Source organism: Eschrichtius robustus, chromosome 3, assembly GCF_028021215.1.
Source record: "Eschrichtius robustus isolate mEscRob2 chromosome 3, mEscRob2.pri, whole genome shotgun sequence".
NCBI classification, from domain to species: Eukaryota; Metazoa; Chordata; class Mammalia; order Artiodactyla; family Eschrichtiidae; genus Eschrichtius; species Eschrichtius robustus.
The window spans coordinates 78,356,554-78,380,151 of record NC_090826.1 but is presented as its reverse complement, the minus strand read 5'-3'; the positions used below and the strand labels follow the sequence as shown (position 1 = coordinate 78,380,151).

The following is a 23,598-nucleotide window of genomic DNA, read 5'->3' as shown; positions in this document are numbered from 1 at the left end:
GGGATTGTATGCTTCCTTTTTCCCCCCATTCATTATCTTAGTTTAGCAGGAAGTCCCAATATCCCTGTATAATTACTTAACATGTATCTTCCCTTCCACAGTTTAAGTTCCCTGAGAGAAGGAAGTATATTTGATCACTATTAAACATTCTGATCCTTCTTTTATGACCAGGCCCCAGAATAATGCTTCGAATACAGAAAGTGCTCAGTCAATATTTGTTGAATGGAGAAATGGCTGCTCAAAGTTGACATACTGAGTGGGAAGTAATACCTGACAGAAAAAGAAGAAAAAAAAAAAAAAAAGAATCATACTAACCACTAAAGTCATCTGGTACAGGAATAAGGAGTACTACATATTTCAAGAGTCAAATTTTCTATGTATGCTATGTAAATCAGGCAGCAAAATGTGACATACACTACATAAATGTAATTTCTAAAAACAATGTTAAAAATCAATGCTTCATATGTTTAAAGGGTTAAGAATACTTTATTTGGAAAATATACTTCATTCCCCATTGATAAGACATTAAAATATAACTGAATACATAATAAAAGAAAACTACATTTTAATCACAATTTAAAATTGGTAATTTTGAAGTATGATTTGATATCGTATCACAACACATTAGGTCACATTCTCCAAAGTGAAGAACCAACTTTTCCACTGGTATAAGGAGCACCCCAAAGGAAGATAAAAAGTCACACTAAGACTTCAAGCTATCCTATTCTTTACCACCAAATAGAACAGAGTTTATAAAATGACATATTCCACTATGGGTGGGGTTAGATAACAAAAACCTACAGAGAACCAGTCAATAGCCATAACTAATTTCCTTATATCTATTCACATTAACACAAGAACTACAGGTTAGACAGGCTGAACCACAAAAAACATAGTTAGAGGATAACAGGTAGGCCATAACTGCAGATCTATCGAATGTCACTAAGGCATTATGTATAAAGGAAACACTTAATAACAAAAATAATAATTTGAGATTCCCCTCCCCCACTCCAGGTTGTCAATCAGCATTAGTGTTAGTCATGCTACTGAATGTAACCAAATGGTAATAACTTCTGTTCCCATATACTGCCCAATAAGCTGGATTTCCTTCAAATATACAAAACAAGTAAAAATGCATCAAAAGAAAAATATAAGAACAATTATTGACCCAAGTACTGTAGTAATTCAAATGTAAATTATTCATGGATTACTTTTGCCATTATCTAGAGCACTCTGGGATAAACAAATGTGAAATGTTAGAGTTGCTTTCCCTCAATATTTTGGTTAAAAAAATACAACCAGGTAGAATTCAGAATGGACAATAAGCAAATGAAAAACTACCAAACCTCTGTTAGGAGATGCAGTTAAAATAATGAGATATTTTTCATACCAAAATGAATTATTTCTCTCCCAGGCATTTACCCAAGAATAATAAAAGCATAAATCCACTAAAATACTTGCACACACATGTTCATAGCAGCTTTATTTGTAATAATCAAAACTTGGCAACGACCCAAATATCCATGTACAGGTAGATGGATAAACAAATTGTGGTATATCCATACAATGGAATATTACTCAGCAATAAAAAGGAACAAACTATTGCTATATACAAAAGCATGGTAGAATCTCAAAAATCACTATGTGGAGTGTATGAAGTTATGTTAAAAAAAAAAAGTACACACTGTAAGATCCTTTCATGTAAAACTCTAGGAAATGCAAATGAATCTATAGTGATAGAAAGCAGTTTTCTAGGCCTGGGAATTGGGGAAGAGGGTGTAATGGCAAGATTACAAAGGGACACAAAGAAACTTTAGGGAGTGGTAGACATGTTCATTGTTTTCTGTTTTTTGGGTTTTTTAAAATAAATTTATTTATTTATTTTGGCTGTGTTGGGTCTTCGTTTCTGTGCGAGGGTTTTCTCTAGTTGCGGCAAGTGGGGGCCACTCTTCATCGCGGTGGGCGGGCCTCTCACTGTCGCGGCCTCTCTTGTTGCGGAGCACAGGCTCCAGACGCGCAGGCTCAGTAATTGTGGCTCATGGGCCTAGTTGCTCCGCGGCATGTGGGATCTTCCCAGACCAGGGCTCGAACCCGTGTCCCCTGCATTGGCAGGCAGATTCTCAACCACTGCGCCACCAGGGAAGCCCGACATGTTCATTGTTGATTGCAGTAATGGTCTCATGAGTGTAGAGGTGTGCCAAAACTTATCAAATTGTGTATTTTAAATATGTGTAGTTTATTGAATGTCAATAAGATTTCATTAAAGAAAGGTATTTTTTTTAAAAAAAGAGAAAGCCTTTTTAATTATCTTATTCCCTTATTATAGACATGGTCATATTTTCCTTTTATTAAATTCAAGGTTGTTCATTAAAAATCTCTACTCAAGTTAGGATATCTTGGTTCTAGTCTCAGCTCCCTTACTTAGTGATGGCAGACAAATCACTTAACCTCTCTGGGTCTCATTTTTCTTATCTGTAAAATGAGTTTAGGCTAAATTGATATATGCCCATCTCACTTAATATTTTATGGATCTATAGACTAGTAGCCTCAGCTTTTTATCATATTATGTTGTTCCAAGAATTCTATAGTAAATCAAATCACATCTGTGATGGGGGAAAATGTTTATTACAAAATTCAACAGTAAACCTCTATAATTGCTTAAGATATTAAAATATAAACTATATAGTGAAAAGAGCATCAGTTTAGATTTAGATAGAGCTAGTTTCAAATTCCAGTTGGGCTAACTTGCTATGTAACATGAACAAGTAATTTTATTTCTCTATGCCTATACAATATACAATAGCCAAGATATGGAAGCAACTCAAGCACCTATCAATAGATGAATGGATAAAGAAGATGAGGTGTGTGTGTGTATATACATATGTGTGTGTGTGTGTGTGTGTGTATATATATATATATATATATATATATATATATATATAGAGAGAGAGTGGATTATTACTCTGTCATAAAAAAATGAAATCTTGTCATTTTAACTACATGAATGGACCTAGACGGTATTATGCCAAGTGAAATAAGACAGAGGAGAACAAATACTATGTGATTTTACCCATATGTGGAATCTAAAAAATAAAACAAATGAACAAACAACAAAATGGAAAGAGTTATAGATACAGAAAGCAAACAGGTGGTTGCCAGAGGGGAGGGGGCGAAGGGGAGGAAAAAAATAGGTGAGGGAGATTAAGAAGTACAAACTTCCAGCTGCAAAATAAATGAGTCATAGGTATGAAATGTACAATTTGGGGAATATCGTCAATAACTATGTAATATCTTTGTATGGTGACATATCCTAACTAGACTTATTGGGGTGATCATTTGAAATGTACAGAAATACCAAAGCACTATGTTGTGTAACAAGAACTACCACAGTGTTATAGGTCAATTGTATTTTCAAAAACAAGCAAATGAACTCAAGGAAAAAGAGATCAGATTTGTGGTTACCAGAGGTGAGGGGTGGAAGGAGAAGAAAAAGTTATTAAAAATAGTTATAAAACTACCTGCATGCTTTAGACTTTATTGTAATACATGAAAATAATTACCATATTATTAGCATAAATTAAAACTACCACTTTAAAAAGTATCTCTCACTATACATTTTAAAAGACAAGAATTTGGTTACTCATGATGATGAGGAAGGTTAGACAAGAATACTTATTGAGTGCCCACTAAGTATCAGGCACATAAAGTAATAAATGCTTTATTTCATGTAATTTACATAAATAAACCAAGGAAGCAGAAGGGGGATGAGGAGTGCTGGAAGGTAGGGTGGGAAGTACTGCTACTTTTATATAAGATAATCAAGGAAATGCTCTCTCTCTCATAAGGTATTATTTAACAGGGATTTTAGTATATTTTAATTCATAAATCATTTTTCTACTCAAAATATCACTGCATCAGTAGTCAAAGATTTCCCCGGCTAAACTACCTAAGAAGTCATCCCTTTAAATTGGTGTATTCATGAACAGAATACAAAATATTTCAAACACCATGCTGCAAGTTAAATTCCCCCAAAGAAAAGATCCAACAACTATTAAACAGAAACAGTTTTCAACTGAAACTACGATACCTCATGAAAACTAAGCATTTGAGAGCTTTCATTTGCTTTTCTCTTAGCTCTTTGAGTTAAAATATCTTTCATCATACGAGAAAGAAGTCATAACTGACTAAAAAACTTTTAAGTGGTGAAATCTGCATATTCCAAGTAAAAGGAGTAAATATGATATAAAGGAAAGCTATTTTTTAAAAAATAGGCTTTATTTCTTAGAGCAGTGTTAGGTTCACAGCAAAATTGAGTCAAAGTTCATAAAGCTATTTTTTAAAAGTTTACATTCTTTACATCTTTTTGGCTGTTGACCTCAAAGAATAAAAACAGCACAATGCCTTATTTCTCGAGCTGCTGACAAAAGTTTAGAACCAGCAAATGTATCAAGGCCAATTTCAATTATTAAATAATGTGCCTGTTAAAATAGAAAAAAAAAAACCAAGAAACATAATTTTGGGCAGCCTTCTAAATGAAAAATAGGAAGTTTTATTTAATTTTCCCTGCCTGCATGCATTTGGTTCCCATTATCCCACTCTCCTGGAACATCTTTTTCTCTTAATAAAATTCCACCTATCCCTTGAGCCAGTTTATATTTCACCTGCTCCCTAAAGTTTATCTTAAAGTGACCACTCCCTTCTCTGAAGTCCTATAGCAACTGCCTGTACAACTCACTTAGAAATTGCGTGTGACCTCCAGTCATCTCTTCCATTGCTATCCTGAAATATAATTTAAATCTTGGACCGGTAACTATTCATGATGGTCTTAGCAACTGAATTTAGTTTCTAGAGCACCACTGTCAGTGAATAGTCCCTAACCACATGCAGCTGTGTATATTTAAATTTAAATTAAACTAAAAAGACAGTTCCTCAGTTGCACTAGCCACAATTTACATATGGCCAGTAGCTACTATATAGGGCAATAACCAAAATGATATATAACATTTCTACCATCCCAGGAAGTATTATTGAAGAATGCTGTTCTAAAGGGTAGTGGCCAGGTCCAATATTCATTTGTATATACTATAGTTCTTAACATAGTACCTGAATATGGTAGGCACTTCAATATTTGATTTAATAAAGGCCAATTACTGTAGTGGAAGAGATGGCCCTACAAACATGTCTTGTTTGATTAGAAGTCTTTTAAGAATTTAAACAAATATTTTAAAATTTAGAGTATATCTCCCCCCAAAAAGGCAATGAGGGCCCATATGGAAACAACCACAGCCAAGAAATGATTGACACCAACTGCTTTTATACTTGCAGATTCCACATTGTGTGTATGTTCCCTACATTCACCTGTTTCACTATTTTGTTACTTGCCTAGATCCTGAAGGCATGTTAGTTGCGACGTCTGCTCTATATTCCATGGACATTTAAAAATTATTTTTTATTAACTAATATAAGAATTAATTTTGATCAGTTTTCTAAAGCTATAAATAGTGTACTTTAAACTGAATGGCTCCAGTTTGATACATAATCCTTTCAACAATGCAAGCCCTTAAGTAAACTGTTCTTTTTATATAAACGAAAGGTTCTGAATAAGAAATTTTCATACAGTGTCTAGTTGGCAATGCCTGAATCATAAGAATTAATCACCTTTCAGGGAGAGCCTCTCAAATACATGTCTTAATAATGTAACTTTTGAAATTAATTTTTTTAAAACGTTCCTTTGGGGACTACTGAAACAAAGAGAATGTGTCTATTTTAACTTCACAATAATACCAAAATTCATTTGCTCAAATATGATTACAACAGTAGGTACACAATGGCATTCCTATTGACTGAATTAATGAATTATATCCTTGCCTAGATATGAAAAAACTTGTTGCAAGTATCACCAGATAAAAACAAAATGTTAGTGTTCAAATAGTGAACTGTGAAATTCTGGTTTTATAACTCTTTCCTGAACTAAATATTTGTTATTTGTTTTTTGCTATTTGTAGGTGCTTTATGGTATCTACATACATTAGATTTTAAAAATTATCTACTTTCCTCAGCTTCAGCCACTTCTCATTATCACACCAGCTCATTATCTGTAACTGCAGAAAGCCAAGTTATTAACAGAAAAACAAAAGTTTCTGTTTTACAAAGAGCTGGAATGTGAACTGGTATCCTTTCTTAGCTCAACTCCAATAATTAAGCCTAAAAGGATATCTTTTCCAGAGTTGCTTATTGTCAATATCACTCCCTTCTCTTTCTACAAGATCAGAACAAACAACAGCCTAAGTTTTTGCTCCTTAATACTAGTTCTAACTAAAAATTGTTTTCAAACTAATGCAATAACAGTTAAAAGTTCTGATATGGAAAAAGTCATTTGATAGATTTTTAAAAATGAGATTAGATCAATTTCCTTTTACTTCTGAAAAGAAATACATGAACCATTAGTCTAAGAAATGAGGAATTTTATTTTTGGCTTACAGTCTTTCAAATAATATACTCATGGAATTAATAAAAAGTTTTAAAAATTACTTTTAAAATGCTAGATTTAAATGAGCTCTCAAGCTCAAGCACTTATTCAGCAATTAAAATAATCTCTAAACATAGCCAGCAGGTTCAAAAACAGTTTCATGCATTTTAAAATATCCTGTGATACATTTTTAAAAAGTAATCTAAAAAGATAAGTCAACAAACTGGTATTAATAAAAACACACAACACAGAGTAATAAAGGGAATGACACACACACACACACACGCACACATGCACACACACACACACCACCTGCCCCTCCAGTTCTCTAAAGATGGCATTTGAGGTTGTCAGCAAAAAAAAAGCTTCATCTAATTTCAGTGATAGTAAAAATGCTTAAGAATACAGTACAGAATTTCTAGTTAACAATACTGTATAGTATATTAGAAAGTAGCTAAGAGAGATCTTATGGAAGTTCTCATCATAAGAAAAGAAAAACTTGTAACTATGTGTGATGATGATGTTAACTAGATTTGTTGTGATAATCATTTAGCAACATATACATGTATCAAAGTGTTATGTTGTATACCTAAACCTATTACAATGTTATACGGCAATTATATCTTGATAAAAAAATAAAATTTAAAATACAGAATTTCTAGAATAAGTTGTTTTAAGATCTCAACATGAAGAAACTGAACAAATTACTACTAATCATCGTTTGCTGTCTTCTACACCTGAGATAATTAAACTCCAACTCCTAAAAGCGAACACAACACATACTCTCCTAACTAACAGAATAATGGATATAAAATATGATTTCAAACTCAGTCTACTTTCCTGTAAATCTCTGATATATACAGATATATACACTTTACAAATTTTTAGTATATTAAACTTCTAAGACATTGTTTACTTCACTTGAAAACCAATTTAACATTCATTCAGCACAAAGTACTTTAATACTTTCCAGTCAGAGTGTGAACCCAAACCTCTTGACTCACTGCAAAATATGTCTTTAAACAGACATAATTATTTTCTAAACAAAACTAAAACATTTCTTTATTCAAATATAAATAAAAATATTTCCATAATCCACAAGAGACTTTTCTGTCTTCCTTAAATTTAAGGTATTAAAATAAGCCTGTGCATTCATTATACAGCACTGTTCAAGAGAACTTTCTGTGATGATCGAAATGTTCTATATATCAATGCTGTCCATATGGCAGTCACTAGCCACATGTGACTACTGGGCACTTAAAATGTGGCTAATGTGAATGAAGAATTAAATTTTAAATTTTATTTAATTTCAATTAATTTAAACTTTAATAGCTACATATGACTATTGGCTACTGCACTGAACAACAGTTATACCCTGTCAAACGATCACAACTAGGTACAATACCTCAGTACAATATATATTAAAAGAAGAGCATCAAAGGAAGCAACCCAAGTGTCCATTAATGGATGAATAAACAAAATGTGGTATATACACACAATGGAATATTATTCAGGCTTAAAAAGGAAAGAAATTCATGCTATAACAAAGATGAACCTTGAAGACATTATGCTAAGTGAAATAAGCCAGTCACAAAAAAGATACACACAGCATGATTTCACTTATATGTCAAATTCATAGCGACAGAAAGTAGAAGAGTTTTTGCCAGGACCTGAGGAAAGGGGGTAGTGAGAAGTTAGTGTTTAATGGGTACAGTTTCAGCTTTCCAAGATGAAAAGAGTTCTACAGATGGATGGTGGTGATAGTTGTACAACATGGTGGATGTACTTAATGCCACTGAGCTATACACTTAAAAATGATTACGATGGTAAATGTTATGTGCATTTTACCACAATTAAAAAACTTTTTTAAAAGCATCATAATCTGACCAAATAAGTACTTCTGATAAAAGAGTTAACTAGAAATCTAAAGTCACCAAAAAAGGAAATACAGTGCTTTTTTTACAGAAGAAAACATCACATTTGCTGAAAAAGAGTTATAGTAACCCCATTAGGAATCAAGTTGTATTACATTATCCCACTATAGCCAAGAGCTGAGCATTTTACTTCTACAGGATCTAGGTGGACAGAGAATATTGTCTTTTTTAAGAAGGCACAAGGTTAGACAGAGTAAAGTCAAAGCTGAATTGCGAAGTATTGATACTTAGTGTTTTGCTGTTTGGTTTGGTTTGGTTTGGTTTGGTTTTAGGCACTGGCAACAGAGCTGGCCTTGAGCGAGTCACATATTGAGCAACAAGAAAAACAGAACCCAGAAATACATTCAGTTAACTGTATAGCTATTTTCACCTTCCTTAGAAGATAAGATGAACTCTATTTTAGTGGTAGGGTATAATAAAAGTACAGTTCTCAGATTGTAAAGAGCATAGCAAGGAAAAACTAGGGTAGGGATGAGAATACTACCACTAATAAGAAATTACTTAGGCACAAGAAAGGAGGATAAAATTAATGTAGGTAACAAAAACAAATAGATCATCCTTTTTCTCACAAATCTATCTGAATGTATTCAGGCCCAAATGCTATGATCAGTAGAAGTGTTAACACGTTACAACAAAATATTTTAGGAAAGTTATTAGATGCTCAAGTGGAAAAGGGCTTATAAAATGAAGTTTATTCTAAGGTGTTTTAAAAACTTTTTTATTTAAAGCAGTTTATTACTGTAAGATATTTGCCCCCACAAACAAACTAGAAATTAGGGCAGACTAAATTTTAACATCAGAGAGATATATATTATTCCTTTAAAAGATATAAAATGAGTAATTTTTCAGTGCACTAATATGTCTCATGCACATAAAATACCTTGCAAGTCGATATTGTGGGTAACATGATTGGCCTATTTTAACATATATAATTTATAAATATAGAAAACATCATTCAACTTCATTAGTAATAAATTCTTTAAATGATTTTTAAATTATGTATAAACTTTAAACCATGATAAACTCTCCAGAAGTTACACACTACTACTGCTGGAATCACTATACCTCTACAGTATTTTTATGTTATAAAAATTCTACAAAGGACTTTGATACTACCGTGAATACTCACAACTAGGTGGCAAGCTATATATTGCCTTTATAGTTGTTCTGTTCTCTTGAAAAAAAAATGACATTCAATTTTCAAATAGCTTTAAAAATGTTAACCATTTTTTAAGCATAGTAAAGAAAAAGATTATAACTTCAAAAATTAATAAAACTAGAATTGTATAGAGTACTAAAATGAGGGATAGGAGTCAGAAAATAACGGTTTAGGTTAAAGCAGGCATTGGCTGAGTAAACATGAACACCTGTAAACTGGGTATAATAATTCCTCCCTATGCCTAACTAAAAGGGTCATCTTAAGAATCAACTGAAATAATACATATAAAAGTGCTTTATAACTCAAAAATGCTTCACAAACATAGAGTGATATTGCTATTAGTAATATTACTCATATTTTTTCAACATCTTCCTCTTTATTTTGTATGAGGTAACCAACCAACACCAGTTTCATTTCTATAATTACCATTACAGTACAGTAAAATAAAGACTATCTGCCATCTTGCTAACTTCAAAGAAAAGAAAAGGAAAGGAAAGGTCCACTTTTTTTTTTTTTAAGATTTAGTCAAGTGGTTTTTTTTTTAGGGATTTGATAAGTAAGAATTTTACTTTAGATCTGATATTTAAGATTTCCAATCCTTAAAAGGACAAACCAAAACTAAGTGTAGAATTTTGTATAGAGTTCTATGAGGTTTTAACACAATGAAAACATATACCAGAACAAAAATTTATAGTAAAATGGACTCTCCTGATGCTGGAGTGCAAAGACAAGGTTTCCATAGCAACAAAATGAAAAGTCAATTATTCTAACCAATAAACAACAAATAATTGGACATTTACTATAACTTACACATCAAAGCTCAAACATATTCTATTAGAGTTGATATTATTTATTAATATTCAGAAGTATATTACCACAAGTCTGTTTCTCCAGTGCTGAAATGTGAGGGACCATTTTGGAATTTGTAGATATATAACCTTAGTTCAAATTTATAAAAAGTCCAAAAGCCTCTAGGAAAGGACAAAATAAGGATCTGAACTTATTTAAACTGCTTCATGAAATCTCTGAATTGTTCTATTGCTCAATATTTACAATGTGTATTTTTTGCATGACAAATAACAGACTCTTAAATGAAAGCTCAATCCTAGAAGTTCATCATTTATCAAACTATCATTTTCTTATTATTCTTACACACATAACTTCAGCATACTGATAATTTAAATTAAGACAATCATGGAAATACACACATCTTTCAGATAGCTATCCTCATTATACCCTCTATGAAGCAAAAGAGGAAAGAAAAGAGGGGAAAACAACCTATGAAGTATGATCAGTTCTCTAGATCTCTTATGCCCAACTTCAGCCAGACTGTCAACCACAAAACTTAAATATTTAAAGAAAAATGAAGTAATCCTAAAACATGAACCTGCAGGGGAAGGATTACTGTTTACTATATATCAGGAACTTTATGTACATCATTTAAAAAAATACATCAGGGAAATGCAAATCAAAACCACAATGACATATCACTTCACACCGGTCAGAATGGCTATCATCAAAAAGAACACAAATAACAAAAGACAGAAAAAGAAAAATATCATATGATACTGCTTACATGCAGAATCTAAAAAAAAAAAAAAAAAAGATACAAATGAACTTATTTACAAAACAGAAACAGACTCACAGACTTAGAGAACTAACTTATGGTTACCAGGGTGGAAAGGTGTGGGGGAGGAAGAGTTAGGGAGTTTGGGATTGACATGTACAAGCTGCTATATTTAAAATGGATAACCAATAAGGACCTACTGTATAGTGCAGAGAACTCTGCTCAATATTATGTAGCAACCTAAATGGGAAAAGAATTTGAAAAAGAATAGATACATGTATATTTATAACTGAATCACTCTGCTGTACACCTGAAACGCAACACTGTTAATCAACTATATTCCAACATAAAATAAATTTCAAACAAAAAAACAAATGCTGGCGAGCATGTGGAGAAAAGGGAACCCTCATACACTGTTGGTGGGAATGTAAATTGGTGCAGCCACTGTAGAAAACAGTATGGAGGTTTCTCAAAAAACTAAAAATTGAACTACACATGACCCAGTAACTCCACTCCTGGGTATGTATCCGAAAAAAACAAAAACACTAATTCTAAAAGATGCATACACCCCAGTGTTCATAGCAGCCTTATTTACCGTTGCCAAGATATGCAAGCTACCTAAGTGTCCATCCACAGATGAATGGATAAAGAAGCTGTGGTATATATACAATGGACTACTACTCAGCCATAAAAAAGAATGAAATTTTGCCATTTGCAGCAACATGGATAGACTTGGAGGGTATTATGCTAAGTGAAATAAGTCAGACAAAGACAAACACTGTATGATATCACTTACATGTGGAATATAAAAAATACAACAAACTAGTGAATATAACAAAAAAGAAGCAGACTCACTGATATAGAGAACAAATCAGTGGTTACCAGTGGAGAGAGGGGAGGAGGTAAGGGCAATATAGGGGTAGGGGATTAAGAGGTACAAACTATTATGTATAAAATAAACTACAAGGAAATACTGTACAACATAGGGAATATAGCCAATATTTTATAATAACTATAAATGGAGTATAACCTTTAAAAATTGTAAATCACTATATTGTACACCTGTAACTTGCATAATATTGCACATCAACTATACTTCAATTAAAAAAAACCTTACAATAGCCCTGAGCCAGAAATTATCACCATTTTTATAAGAAAACTTGCCTCATGGAGCTAAATAACCCACCAAGTCAGACAGCTAATTTGTGCTAAATATGGGATTTAAACCTAGGTCTGTATGATTTCAAAACTTTACCTACTAGACCGGTGATTTCAACTAGGCCTTAAAATTACTGATCAGTAAATTTCCAAAAAGAAATTTGGCAGATATATATAAGATTACTGATTTATTATTTTGCCAGTTAGAATATAACTATCAATTATTCTAATCATTTCTTAAAAGAGAGTACATTTTGACATCAAGAATGTAAGGATATAAAGAGAAGCAGAAACAGCAAAATCTCAGAATGGAGTACAGTCCACATCTCTACTTATAAACTGGCAACTTTATATAGACATATACAAAATACACACTCATACAACATTGTCCTTAGGGTGAAAATATCATCATGAACAGCACTGGTCCATGACCTACTAGTTGTAACATGCTTAAGTATCTTCAAAAAAAAATGCATACTTTTAAAACTCAAGGAGGCTTCCTTTTCTTTACGTACCAAACTGATAATGCATCAAGAATTGATAGGGTCAAGTATCTTTATTGTCACAGGCACTTCTAACTGACAGGCTCATTAGTAGATAAAAGAACACTTCCCCGCTCCTCAAGGCTCCCAAGAGAACAAAAAATTAGATAACTTTTACTGATACAGCAAGAAATAAGTTTTGCTGTTTACAAGTATACCTGTTTTCTAAGGAGGACTGATTCCTTTAATATATAAGGTCTTGTCTGATGAACACTTGAGGAGCTTGGCTCTGCCTTTTGAGAGGAAGAATTTGAGGGAACTGAACTGTTCTTCTTTAGGGAGAGAAGAATTTGGAGTTTTGATGGCAAATAAGAAAGAAAGGATTGAAGAATAGACAGGAAGTTGAGGAGAGAGGAGCCAACCATGGTATATGAAACTGGGTATACTATGAGGGAAAGGACTAAGTGAAATATAAGTATCTTTGCTGAAGCCAATTAACTTGTTACATGCCTATAAACATGTGTAGAAACAGAAACCCAGGAAGCAGAGGGTGCCCTGAGAATTTAAGTGCTTCCCACCAGGAAAACAGCAATCTTGGGGAGACTTTGGATTTCCATAGGCCATAAGATTGTGGGTTCAAGCCTATCCTACCTAGAGCTTGAAGGTAAGATTTGTCCTTCAGATCAACTAGCTAGTCATCAAGAATAATCCTAATGAAAAAGCAAACACTGGCATTGTTGAGAGAGAAGGAATGATAGAAAATAAGAGATGCTGCACAAACTGAAAGGCTAGGGTAAGAACCTGAGCAGACAGGAGATAGGGGGTGGTTACTGGAGTGGGGTGAGTCTGGGAAAAGGAGGAGCAGAGAAAAATGCCAAAAGAAGAAAGAGAAACTACAGTATATGGGTGAAGAGGCATTTGTCCTCTCAAGTCAGAGAGCATCTTGGTTCATGCCAATTATGTGACCACGGAGGTTATTTCCTTTAAAGTTTTGCTTTCTTGCCTATAAAGTAGAGATAATAGTACAACTTCAGTAGAATTGTCTTAAGGATTCAGTGAAATAACATCAATATAAATTAGTTATAATTTGTTTTTAATAATATAAAAAATTGCTATTTTTATTATTACTTGCTTCAGTTTTATCTAGACTTTGTTTCTTCTGCCAGTAGAAAATTCTCGGTCTGAGATGAGGAACTAAATTATCACGACTAAAGGTAATAAACTTAATATCATGTACGTGTCAAGTGGCCCTACCCGAAGAAAAACGACGCAATGCCGTTCTGCTCCCTCAAAAAGACCATAACAAAAGCAGGGAAAAAGTTTTAGGTAATAAACTTAAAATCTGGGGACTTTTAGACATGAGCCTGTTATTTATTCAACAGACATTAACAAGTAGCTACTATGTACAAGTTGCTCTGCTAAGGACTAAAAGCGTAAAGGTGAAGACAGGACATATAGTTCTTTTTGTCAAAGATTTTAAGCATTCAACACAGCAGAGAAAATGAGGTAGGATGCAAACAACTATGGTGCAATACAATGTATGGTAAAAGCCACGAGATAGAAAATATCCTACGTAAGTTTTGAGGAGACATTATACATGACTAGGGGAAAATAAGAAAAAAAATTAAAAAGCAGATCTAAACTAGGCCCTAAAGAAACATTCCAGTTGAAAAAAATAAAACAATAAAATACAGACAGAATATAGGTGAGGAAAAATCACTAATCATGGTGTGCCTAAAAAATAGGCTGTTTGCATGAAAAGAGTTAAGAATTAAAAGGTATTTTGGGGGGCTTCCCTGGTGGCACAGTGGTTAAGAATTGCCTGCCAATGCAGAGGACATGGGTTCGAGCCCTGGTCCGGGAAAATCCCACATGCCGTGGAGCAACTAAGCTCGTGCACAACAACTACTGAACCTATGCTCTAGAGCCCACAAGCCACAACCACTGAGCCTGCATGCCACAACTACTGAAGCCTGTGTGCCTAGAGCCCATGCTCCGCAACAAGAGAAGCCACTGCAATGAGAAGCAACGAGGAGCAGCCCCTGCTCGCCGCAACCAGAGAAAGCCCGCGAGCAGCAATGAAGACCCAATGCAGCCAAAAATAAATAAATTAAAAGAATAAAGAAAGAAAGAAAGAAAATCCTCCACGGGATTGCCTTTGCACCTGCGTCAAAAACAAATTAAAAAAAAAAAAAAGGTATTTTGGGGCCACGGCAATGACAGCTTCCAGCTCTGAGCTAAGGAATTAGGACTGTATCTCACAAGCAGTCAGGAGTCACTGAACGCTGCAGACAACTTCTGAATCTAGCAGCTGCACATAGTCTAAACAAAAACAGAATGAGACTGAAGAAGTAGAGGTGGAATATCAAGATATTATAATCATCCAAATGATAATGAGAGCCCAAACTTGGGCAGTGGCAAAGCAATGAATGAATTCAATTTACATAAATAGAAGAATCAACTGAAGAGGCTGAGACAGCAGTCAAATAAAAGTGACCAGCAGATCTTTCTAACACGGGCAACAAGAGAAAGAATGATCACCTTCAGAAATGCAGACAAGTCAGATGTAGTAAACGGGTCACAGAATTAGTCATAGAAATCAGTCATTTATTTATTAAGCATTATTTATTCAAGCATATATCAAGTGTAAGCCATATGTCAGGTGCTAGGGGCATAAAACTGAGTAAGACCTAGTTCCTGTCCTGAAAGTGGGAGATACACATATAATTTAACAGTTAATTGCCATATTGGATGATATATTCAATCACAGGAGCTGCAAAATGAGAAGTAGGCTAATTTGCCAATGGATCAAAATGCTACATGACCAATCACTAAATTTACTTATTTATTAAAAATGTACCTTAAGTAAAAGTCTTCTTGATTATATGATATGAACATATTTATATATTCAACAAATACATTTTTCTTAGTGGAATTTTGAAGAGTGCCCAATTTGTCAAAAGTTTTTTAAGCATACCATCAATAAATTTAAAAAAAATTAAATTTAAATTTTTTTTCATCAACAGATATCACAGCAATGGCAAGAACTGCATTTAGGATTCCAGGTGTGTAAATACCAGTAAATTCTGCAAGAGAAGATTATTTTCTATTTTATATCCAGTATTAAATCTGATCAGCTACAGCACTTTATTGACAAGCTATGCATATAAGTGAATAACCAATTCATATAATTCTAGACTTGGAATATATTGTCCTTCAAATGAAAGAATAAAATATTAATAATTAGTAATAGTAATAAATTTGCACTGAAAAGATATGGAGTGGGAAAATAAGCAACTGATGAACTATTTACATATATAATTTACACTATTTATTTCTAAATTTACCCTTTGAGTCAAATAACATTTGAGTGCCTAGTATGTGTTAAACAATACAATATTTTATACAACTTCCTATAGTTGTTCCTGTGGATACTTTGTAAATCCATGAGTCATAAACTGTATAACTTTACCCTTTCTATACCAAACCTAGACTAGATATTAAGTGCAGGCTTGCTGATCACAATGATGTAAACGATTTTCAATGTTTGCCAAAAAGGTAAAACACTTAAAACTGTCCCTCCCACAAACCCCCAAAAGAAAGTGAAAAGACAAGTTACAAACTGAGATAAGACATTCACAATACACACAAAGGATTTATATGAGGAATATAAAGAACTCTCACAAATCAATTTAAAAAACACAGAAAAATAGGCAAGACTCATGCACAGAAATTTCACTGAAGAGGAAACATAAAAGGCCAGTAAACATTAAAAAAAAAAATGTTCTACATCAGTGATGATCAGGAAAATGCAAATCAAGACCATTTGATGAGATCACATTTTACACTCTTCTGATTTGTAAAAATTAAAAGACAATATCAAATGTCAGAAAGGATAGATGCCCAAGGGATCTTTTATCTCTTACCTGCTGACAAACTATAAATTGGCACAACCACACTGCAAGCTGGGCATTACCCTGTGAGGCAACAATTCTACATCTGGGTATATAATTAATAGAAACTCTTACATATATGCAATAAGAAAGAATGCACAGAACATCCATAGTCATCGTTCACAATTACAAAAACCAGAAAATAAATAAATGCCCAACAAGGAAGAGTCAGTGGATAAATATCCAAATAACCAATAAGGGGAGAGTTGAATATTTTACTCATTGAAATATCACACAGCAATTAAAATGAGTGATTACAGCAACATACAATAATATGGTTAAATCAGCAATAGTAAGTGAAAAATCAAGTTTGGAGAGATTATATTGAACACAATTATATAAAAACTACTAAAATAAAAGATATAACTTTTAGAATTGTATATCCAACAAAACTAAATGCAAAGAAAGAGAATGAACACAGGACTCAGGATGACTGTTACTTTGGATGACAAGAATGTGGAGGTAGGGGGATGGAATGAAGAAAAACCATGTATAGGTTAAGTTCCTAGCTTTTAGGGGGAGTTGGGGAGTGAGTGGTGGTCCATGGGTGTTTATTACAATGATATATGGATGGATAATGATTAATCCAAACCAGTGTACCTAAGGTTTAATAAAAGGAAAAAAAAATCTGAAAATTTAATGAAATTTGTTCAATGAAAATTCTGAAACAGACAAAACAAGCACCTCCTTAGAGAATCTCTAGGGAAACAACTATAGGAAAGGGAAAACAATATAATTAATTGTAAAATATATGATATTTAGCATACGTATTGGGTGGTAAGTATATTTTCTATAATCTAAAATAAATTCTAAATTCTATAATAACAACTTTCCAATAAATTATGATGTTTGTTAAGCCAGGGCAGTAAAGCTTCAACCAATTAGAAAAAGTAAACCATTGCCAAGTTCCTAAAATAGATAAATCCTAATAACAGTATATATTATGTAATTCTTGTCTATCAGTTCATCTCTATAACACGACACCAACAGTTACCTTCAAATCTAAGGTATTTACCATCAAATACACTCCTCCCAGGCTTTCCTGTTCTTCATTTTTAACAGACAATATTTATGTATATAATGTTACACAAATTTAATTTTTCTGAGATTGTGAAAAACTAAATGTGACACCAGAGCTAGTTTCAAATAAGATTTCATTAGATAAAATTAAGAGAAACTAGACATGTATCAAAATAAATGTTCTCTATTTCTGCTTTTCTAAGATATTAGTTTACTTTTTCATTAGTATGTTTTTCTCAGTCAAGATTTTAAGTATCTTTTTAAAGCTTTTAACTAGTTTCGACTTTCTTTGTTGCCAAGTTTGAACTCTGCTGCATATCAAAAGTTACTCATATTAAATGTTACATGATTTCTGTCATACTCTAATTAGAGTAAAATTGGTTTTTGAAATACAGTAGACATTTGACAACTGTTCAACAGAGTACACAGTACTAGAAAATGATGCAAAATTAACTACTCTGTTCAAATATCGTATATGCTTCTGGAAGTAACATTATTTTAAGTGATATTCATCTCTCTATTAACTAATTAGAGATGATCGAAAAACATGATCATTTTAGAGCCATCATTTTATAATACTAGTTTCAGCACAAAGACTTACTCAAAATAAAAATATTTTGAGATAAAAAAGTCAATAAAGCTAGTTTGATCCACTTATCTAGAACTAGTGGCAATTTTTTTTTAACCTACAGCTATTTCTATCTTAAAACTCTATGAGCCTCATTTCTCTTTACAATTCTAATAAGTAAAATAGGATACAGAAGGGAGGAAAAATATCAAATCAGTATGTTGTATACCTTAAAATCACACATTGTATGTCAAATATATCTCAATTTTTTACAAAAGGGAGGAAAAAGAGGAAATGGACTCAAATGCCATGGGACTTATAAGTTGGAAAAGCTCGTCAATTACTCTGATAGAACTATGAGCACCTTCTATTTTCTTTGATGCTTTTCTGCATTTTCCAGATTTTTCTAGAATACACTTGTATTACATTGATAATTAAAAAAAAAAACTGTAAAATGTGTCTTACCCATCTACCTACTTTCTCATGCTACATTCCCCCAACTCATGCTAGTCTTAATCCTCCCAACACAGACACCTTCTACGTTCCAGTATCACTGCAAAATTAGATGCCATCTCCTAATTTCCCATCAAATGTGTAAAAGAAAAGGGTGCTGTATGTGGATATAACTAGTGCAGAAATCCTTTTTGAACTTTTTAAGGGAATATTTTTGGGACAAGGGATTAGAAATGTAAATTAAAGAAAACTAAGTAATTTCTTAAGTCAATGATCATAGTCAACTTTTAACAGTCAAGACATTTCTCATCCTAGGTAACAAATGGAGCCTTCTCATCAAAGTACTGTGTACCTACTCAGTGCCAAACACATAGCTTGGTTACATAGCTTAAAATTTTAAAGCAAAGTTTATCTTACGGACAGTCTACAGAGAAACATGAAATCTTTTGGAAGGTTTTGGGTGAACATTTGACAACTTTCATCAGAAACATTAATTGTTAAATGAAGAAAACCTGCAAAAATGTTATTGTACTGTTATTCTTTGTAGAATGTTATACCTTATTTGCAATAATAAAGCACTGTTAAATTATAGACTACCAAATAAAATGCGGAAATCACTTTTCCTTGTTAGAGAGGAACCTAACAAGTAGTATAAAGTTTATATTAAAGTTAACTCTGGTTAACTACATTTTGGGCCAATTTTTAAAAAGTTCACACATTTACAATATTGGAATGCAAAACATTTATGGGTCCACATATTACAAAATGGTGTAGTCGAAAAGATATAAATCCAAATTCAAACTCAGACTTACACTGTGCACATGAATGACTGACTTAACTATTCCTGAACTTAGTTTCCTGATCTGTAAAATGGAAATAACAACACTCACTTTATTGGATTGTTTTAAAGATTACATAAGGTACACAGGGTACCAAGTACAATGTCTAACATACAGCAGATAATCAAGAAAGGTTATTTGTACTCTCCTCTAGAAAGTGAAAGCCATATCCTGTCATCTTTATGCCCTGCAATATACCTTTGGTAGCTACTCAATAAAGGTTTCTTGAAATGAATCCCTGTAACTTAAGACCAGCTACCTCAACCTTCCACTTGAGCAAGTCACCTCTACCTAAATAAATTCTGCTGAGAATGGAATTCAAGATTCCCAACACTTTATTAGCTATTTTGACGAAGATGAATATGCGATAATCAACATGGTAACTTTATAAGTATGCTACTCAATATTTGGGTCTGCACTCTACAAAATTACTGTTGTAGCCAACATTTTCATTTTGAGATTCTTTATATAGTTTTCATTAACTCAGTTTCCTTGAAAATAAACTTTAATTTCTTTGGCCTCACGAAAGTATCGCACTCATTTTCCCACTACACTTCAAATAAAAAACAAGAGAACCTGACATAACAAGTTAATTACAAGAGATAAAAATTAGAAATTGCCAACTAAGTTTATGTTTTTTAACAGCCTATTTTTATTTTTACCACAGCAAATATTCTTCCTTACACATTGAAGCCTCTAGCCTTCAAAGTTTGTGTATACTTTATTAATGATTCCTTGTTGAATGTCTCCTAAATTACTAACAAGAGTTAGAAACATTACATTATATAGAAATATTACAATAATTAACAAGACTGTGGTTTCAGATTTTCTTTGTCTTTCCACAATCAAAAGTTATTAATAAGCCAATTCCACCTCAAGTAAAGTATTTCAAATTCTGCCATACAATTCGAAAATTAATTTTTTACACGTTGGATATACAATGTTTCTAAATAAATAAGTATCAATTTCATTAAAAGAAGTTGTAACATGTAACTTCCAGAGTGAGAAAAGATATGGCAAAGTAACAATTTCAACTAAACAATTTAAAAACTTGCTACACAAATTACTATTTAACTACTTAAAATCTGTATGGCAGAAAAGCATTAAGAACCTCACATTAAACAACTTTTCAATTTAAATAAATTCAAACAACTTAGAAGGTTTTTAAAAACTGGTTCTCCAAACAAGTTTGATAAATATTTGGTTACTATATTCTAGTTTCATGACCCAATGAAATAACAAAATGTTTGAACAGATGCATATACTTGGTGAAGCAAATTTTATCATGGTTCATCTTGAGTGCTGATATAAATAATACTTTCAATTATTTTAATAAACATGATAAAGTCCAAATGCAATAAATTTTATTAGAATTGGGAGTCAAATACACCAAGAAAAATGTCCTGGATATACATGACAACCTAAAATGTAACACTTATTAAAAACTATTCTTTTTCTGGAGGGGGTTACATTTTAGTTTATTTAAAAGTCTAACTTTAGATTGGACGTTCCCCTAGTTTGGTCCCATTTTTAAAATACTCATATTTAAATATTCCTATTTATTTGACTTGCTTCTTTGTTATTGTAAAAAATGGTCTTATTAAAAGTCCCTAAATGTTATATTTAATATACATGAAAATATATTTTCACATTCAGTACCAAAATAAGAGTTTTTTACGTCAACTTTCTATAAAATACAAATAAGGATGCCAAATACTTTATGATTCTGAAGCCACTCCACTCAAGGAAAAATTCTCCTGTTATTTTCATGGCTTTTTTTCAGTCAGAAGTAAAATATGCTTTTCAAATTTCAAGACTAGGCAATGGAAAGCATTTCTGATGTGCCTCAAACTTCATTTCAAAAGCTCACGTAAAGTAATGAAACAATAAATTCCATTCGTTTAGCAAATTGGTATGCTGGAAGACTTCCTTAGAAAAGGCTAAGAGTAATTAAAACACTATATAGCAACATGTGCAATAATACGAAATTCAGCCTTGCATTTCCAAAGGATTCCAAATTTGCAAAAGTGCATTGATATACCTTGTTGAAATCTATTTTTATGGAGGAAATATCGAGTATTATAACAATGCCTTCAAGCTTACATCTAACTGCACAATAAACCAAGCTAATATAGGAATTTATCGAAAATACATTTAAACAGCAAAAAATTTAGAAGCAATTGAATTTTGAAATCATCAAGAATGAACACTTCAGAGTGTCTAGATTCAGCCTTCTCAAAAAAATTAACTGCCCAACACACAAAAACGAATGTAAGTAGGCTATTTTTTTTTTCCTCTTAACTCCCATCTCAATCTTCGAGTAGCTAAAAGACTATATTTAAACAAACCAAAATAAGTTTAAGTCAAAGAACAAGCATGAAACTTTAATCCAGATGTAAACATCTCTGGGACACTCCAAAGTAAAGAAAAATAAACCCAACAAGGTAGCGCACATACCCTGCACATCAAAGAGACCTAAACACCAAAATCGTGCCTACATCATCAAATATTTAGCTGGAAAATGGGAAGAATAATATTGCTACTCAACGTGGACTTTAATTAAGGGATCTATTTTGTTCACATCTTCTGCAAGCATGTGGTGTCCAACATTTTCCCTTAGTCGACTGCTTTGCCGTTTGTAAACAACTTCTGTAGTTCTTTTTTGGTATTCAAACAGGAGGGAAAATGAAAGCCTGAAAAGCATCAGCATCTGAGCTTCCGGATCTGAGCCGGGAATAGCTGAAAAGGGGACCATGTAACTACCACTTGGTAAAAAAGAAATAAAAGGGTTAGCCCTCAAAATAAAAGAAAGAAATCTAGTCACCTAAAGAGGATTGGTGAAGTGAAGCCAGCATTTGGTGAGACACTTTTTTTTGTTTTTTGTTTTTTCTTTAAAAAAAAAAAAAAACTTGTCTGGGGGCTGGAAGTTATGGGGGCGCTCTTTGTGCAGAGTCGGAGGGGAAAGGGAGGGACGAGAAAACAGCTTGGGAGTCATTCAAAGGAGTTTAAGGAGCGGTGTTCGAGGGAAAGGCGGGGCGGGGCCCGGCCCGCAGGAGGTAGGGGGCGCCAGGGGTGTCCGCGGGCGGCTCTGACACCAGGGAGGGGGCGGCGAACTGGCCGCCCCGGGGACCGGGTGAGAGCCGACTCCGGCCGCAGGATGGGGTCCCTCTGGTAGGCAGAGTCAAATTAAATTGGTGGCAGGCCAGGGCTCCGGCGGGGGCAGAGGCTCTGGTTCCAGAAGGAAGCGGCTCCCGAGTGACATCCCCGAGTTTCCTCACTTAGCGGGCTAGGGGCGCGGCGGCCGCACGGCTCCCCTCGGCCCCCTACCCCGCGCCAGACTCTCTCCGTCTGCTCTGCCAGCGCCTCGCGCACGGGCCGCGGCCCTTACCTGCAGCTCCGTGAGCAGAATCTCCCCCCGTTCGGGGTTGGACGCCATTGCGCTCCGCTCTGGACTCCACACCTGGACGCGGCCGCTGCTGGCGGGCGAAGGGAGAAGGCGGGACGGGATCCGGGGTGGGGGGTGAGGAGCGGGGAGAGAAAGAAAAAAACCTAGGGATTCATGGAGGCGCAGCCCCTGCTGGAGGCGCGGCTTATTTCGCCCGGTTCTTGGAGAGCGGCGGGGAGCCGGGACACTCGTAGCGGGCTCCCCCTCGCCGTCGCCCGCCCGCGCTGGACTCTTGCTCAGTCGCTGCCTCAGGGCGACGCCAGGAGCCGCCTCGAACCTCTCGGTGCGGGGCTGTGCGGCCGCGGCGGCAGCTCCTCCTGTCGCACCATTTGGCTGTCACCGCGTCGCAAAAGCGGCCTCACTTGGCGGCTGCCAGGGCACGTGACGGTCGCGGCCGCCGCCTGCCGCCGGGCGAAGGAGGTGGGGCGGAGGGGGACCCCGAGGGCGGGAGCGGGGCGGGGCGGCTTCCGACCAGGCTCCGCGGCGGGGACTGCCATTGGACCCGGCCGGGGTGAAAAGGGGGGAGCGGACGGGGCTCGCGTCTCCTGGGA

At 34.4% G+C, this 23,598-nt stretch overlaps 1 protein-coding gene across 1 annotated transcript in view; it reads right to left on the bottom strand.

Annotated features, from left to right (window-relative positions):
• Window positions 1-23,381, bottom strand: part of PKN2 (protein kinase N2) — a 121,765-nt gene extending 98,384 nt beyond the window's left edge. Inside the window, exon 1 of the mRNA XM_068540246.1 lies at window positions 22,991-23,381. Within this exon, the coding sequence (XP_068396347.1) occupies window positions 22,991-23,038 (48 nt within the window). The 5' untranslated portion in view covers window positions 23,039-23,381. The remainder of the gene's footprint in view (window positions 1-22,990) is intronic.
• Window positions 23,382-23,598: the final 217 nt, after the last annotated feature.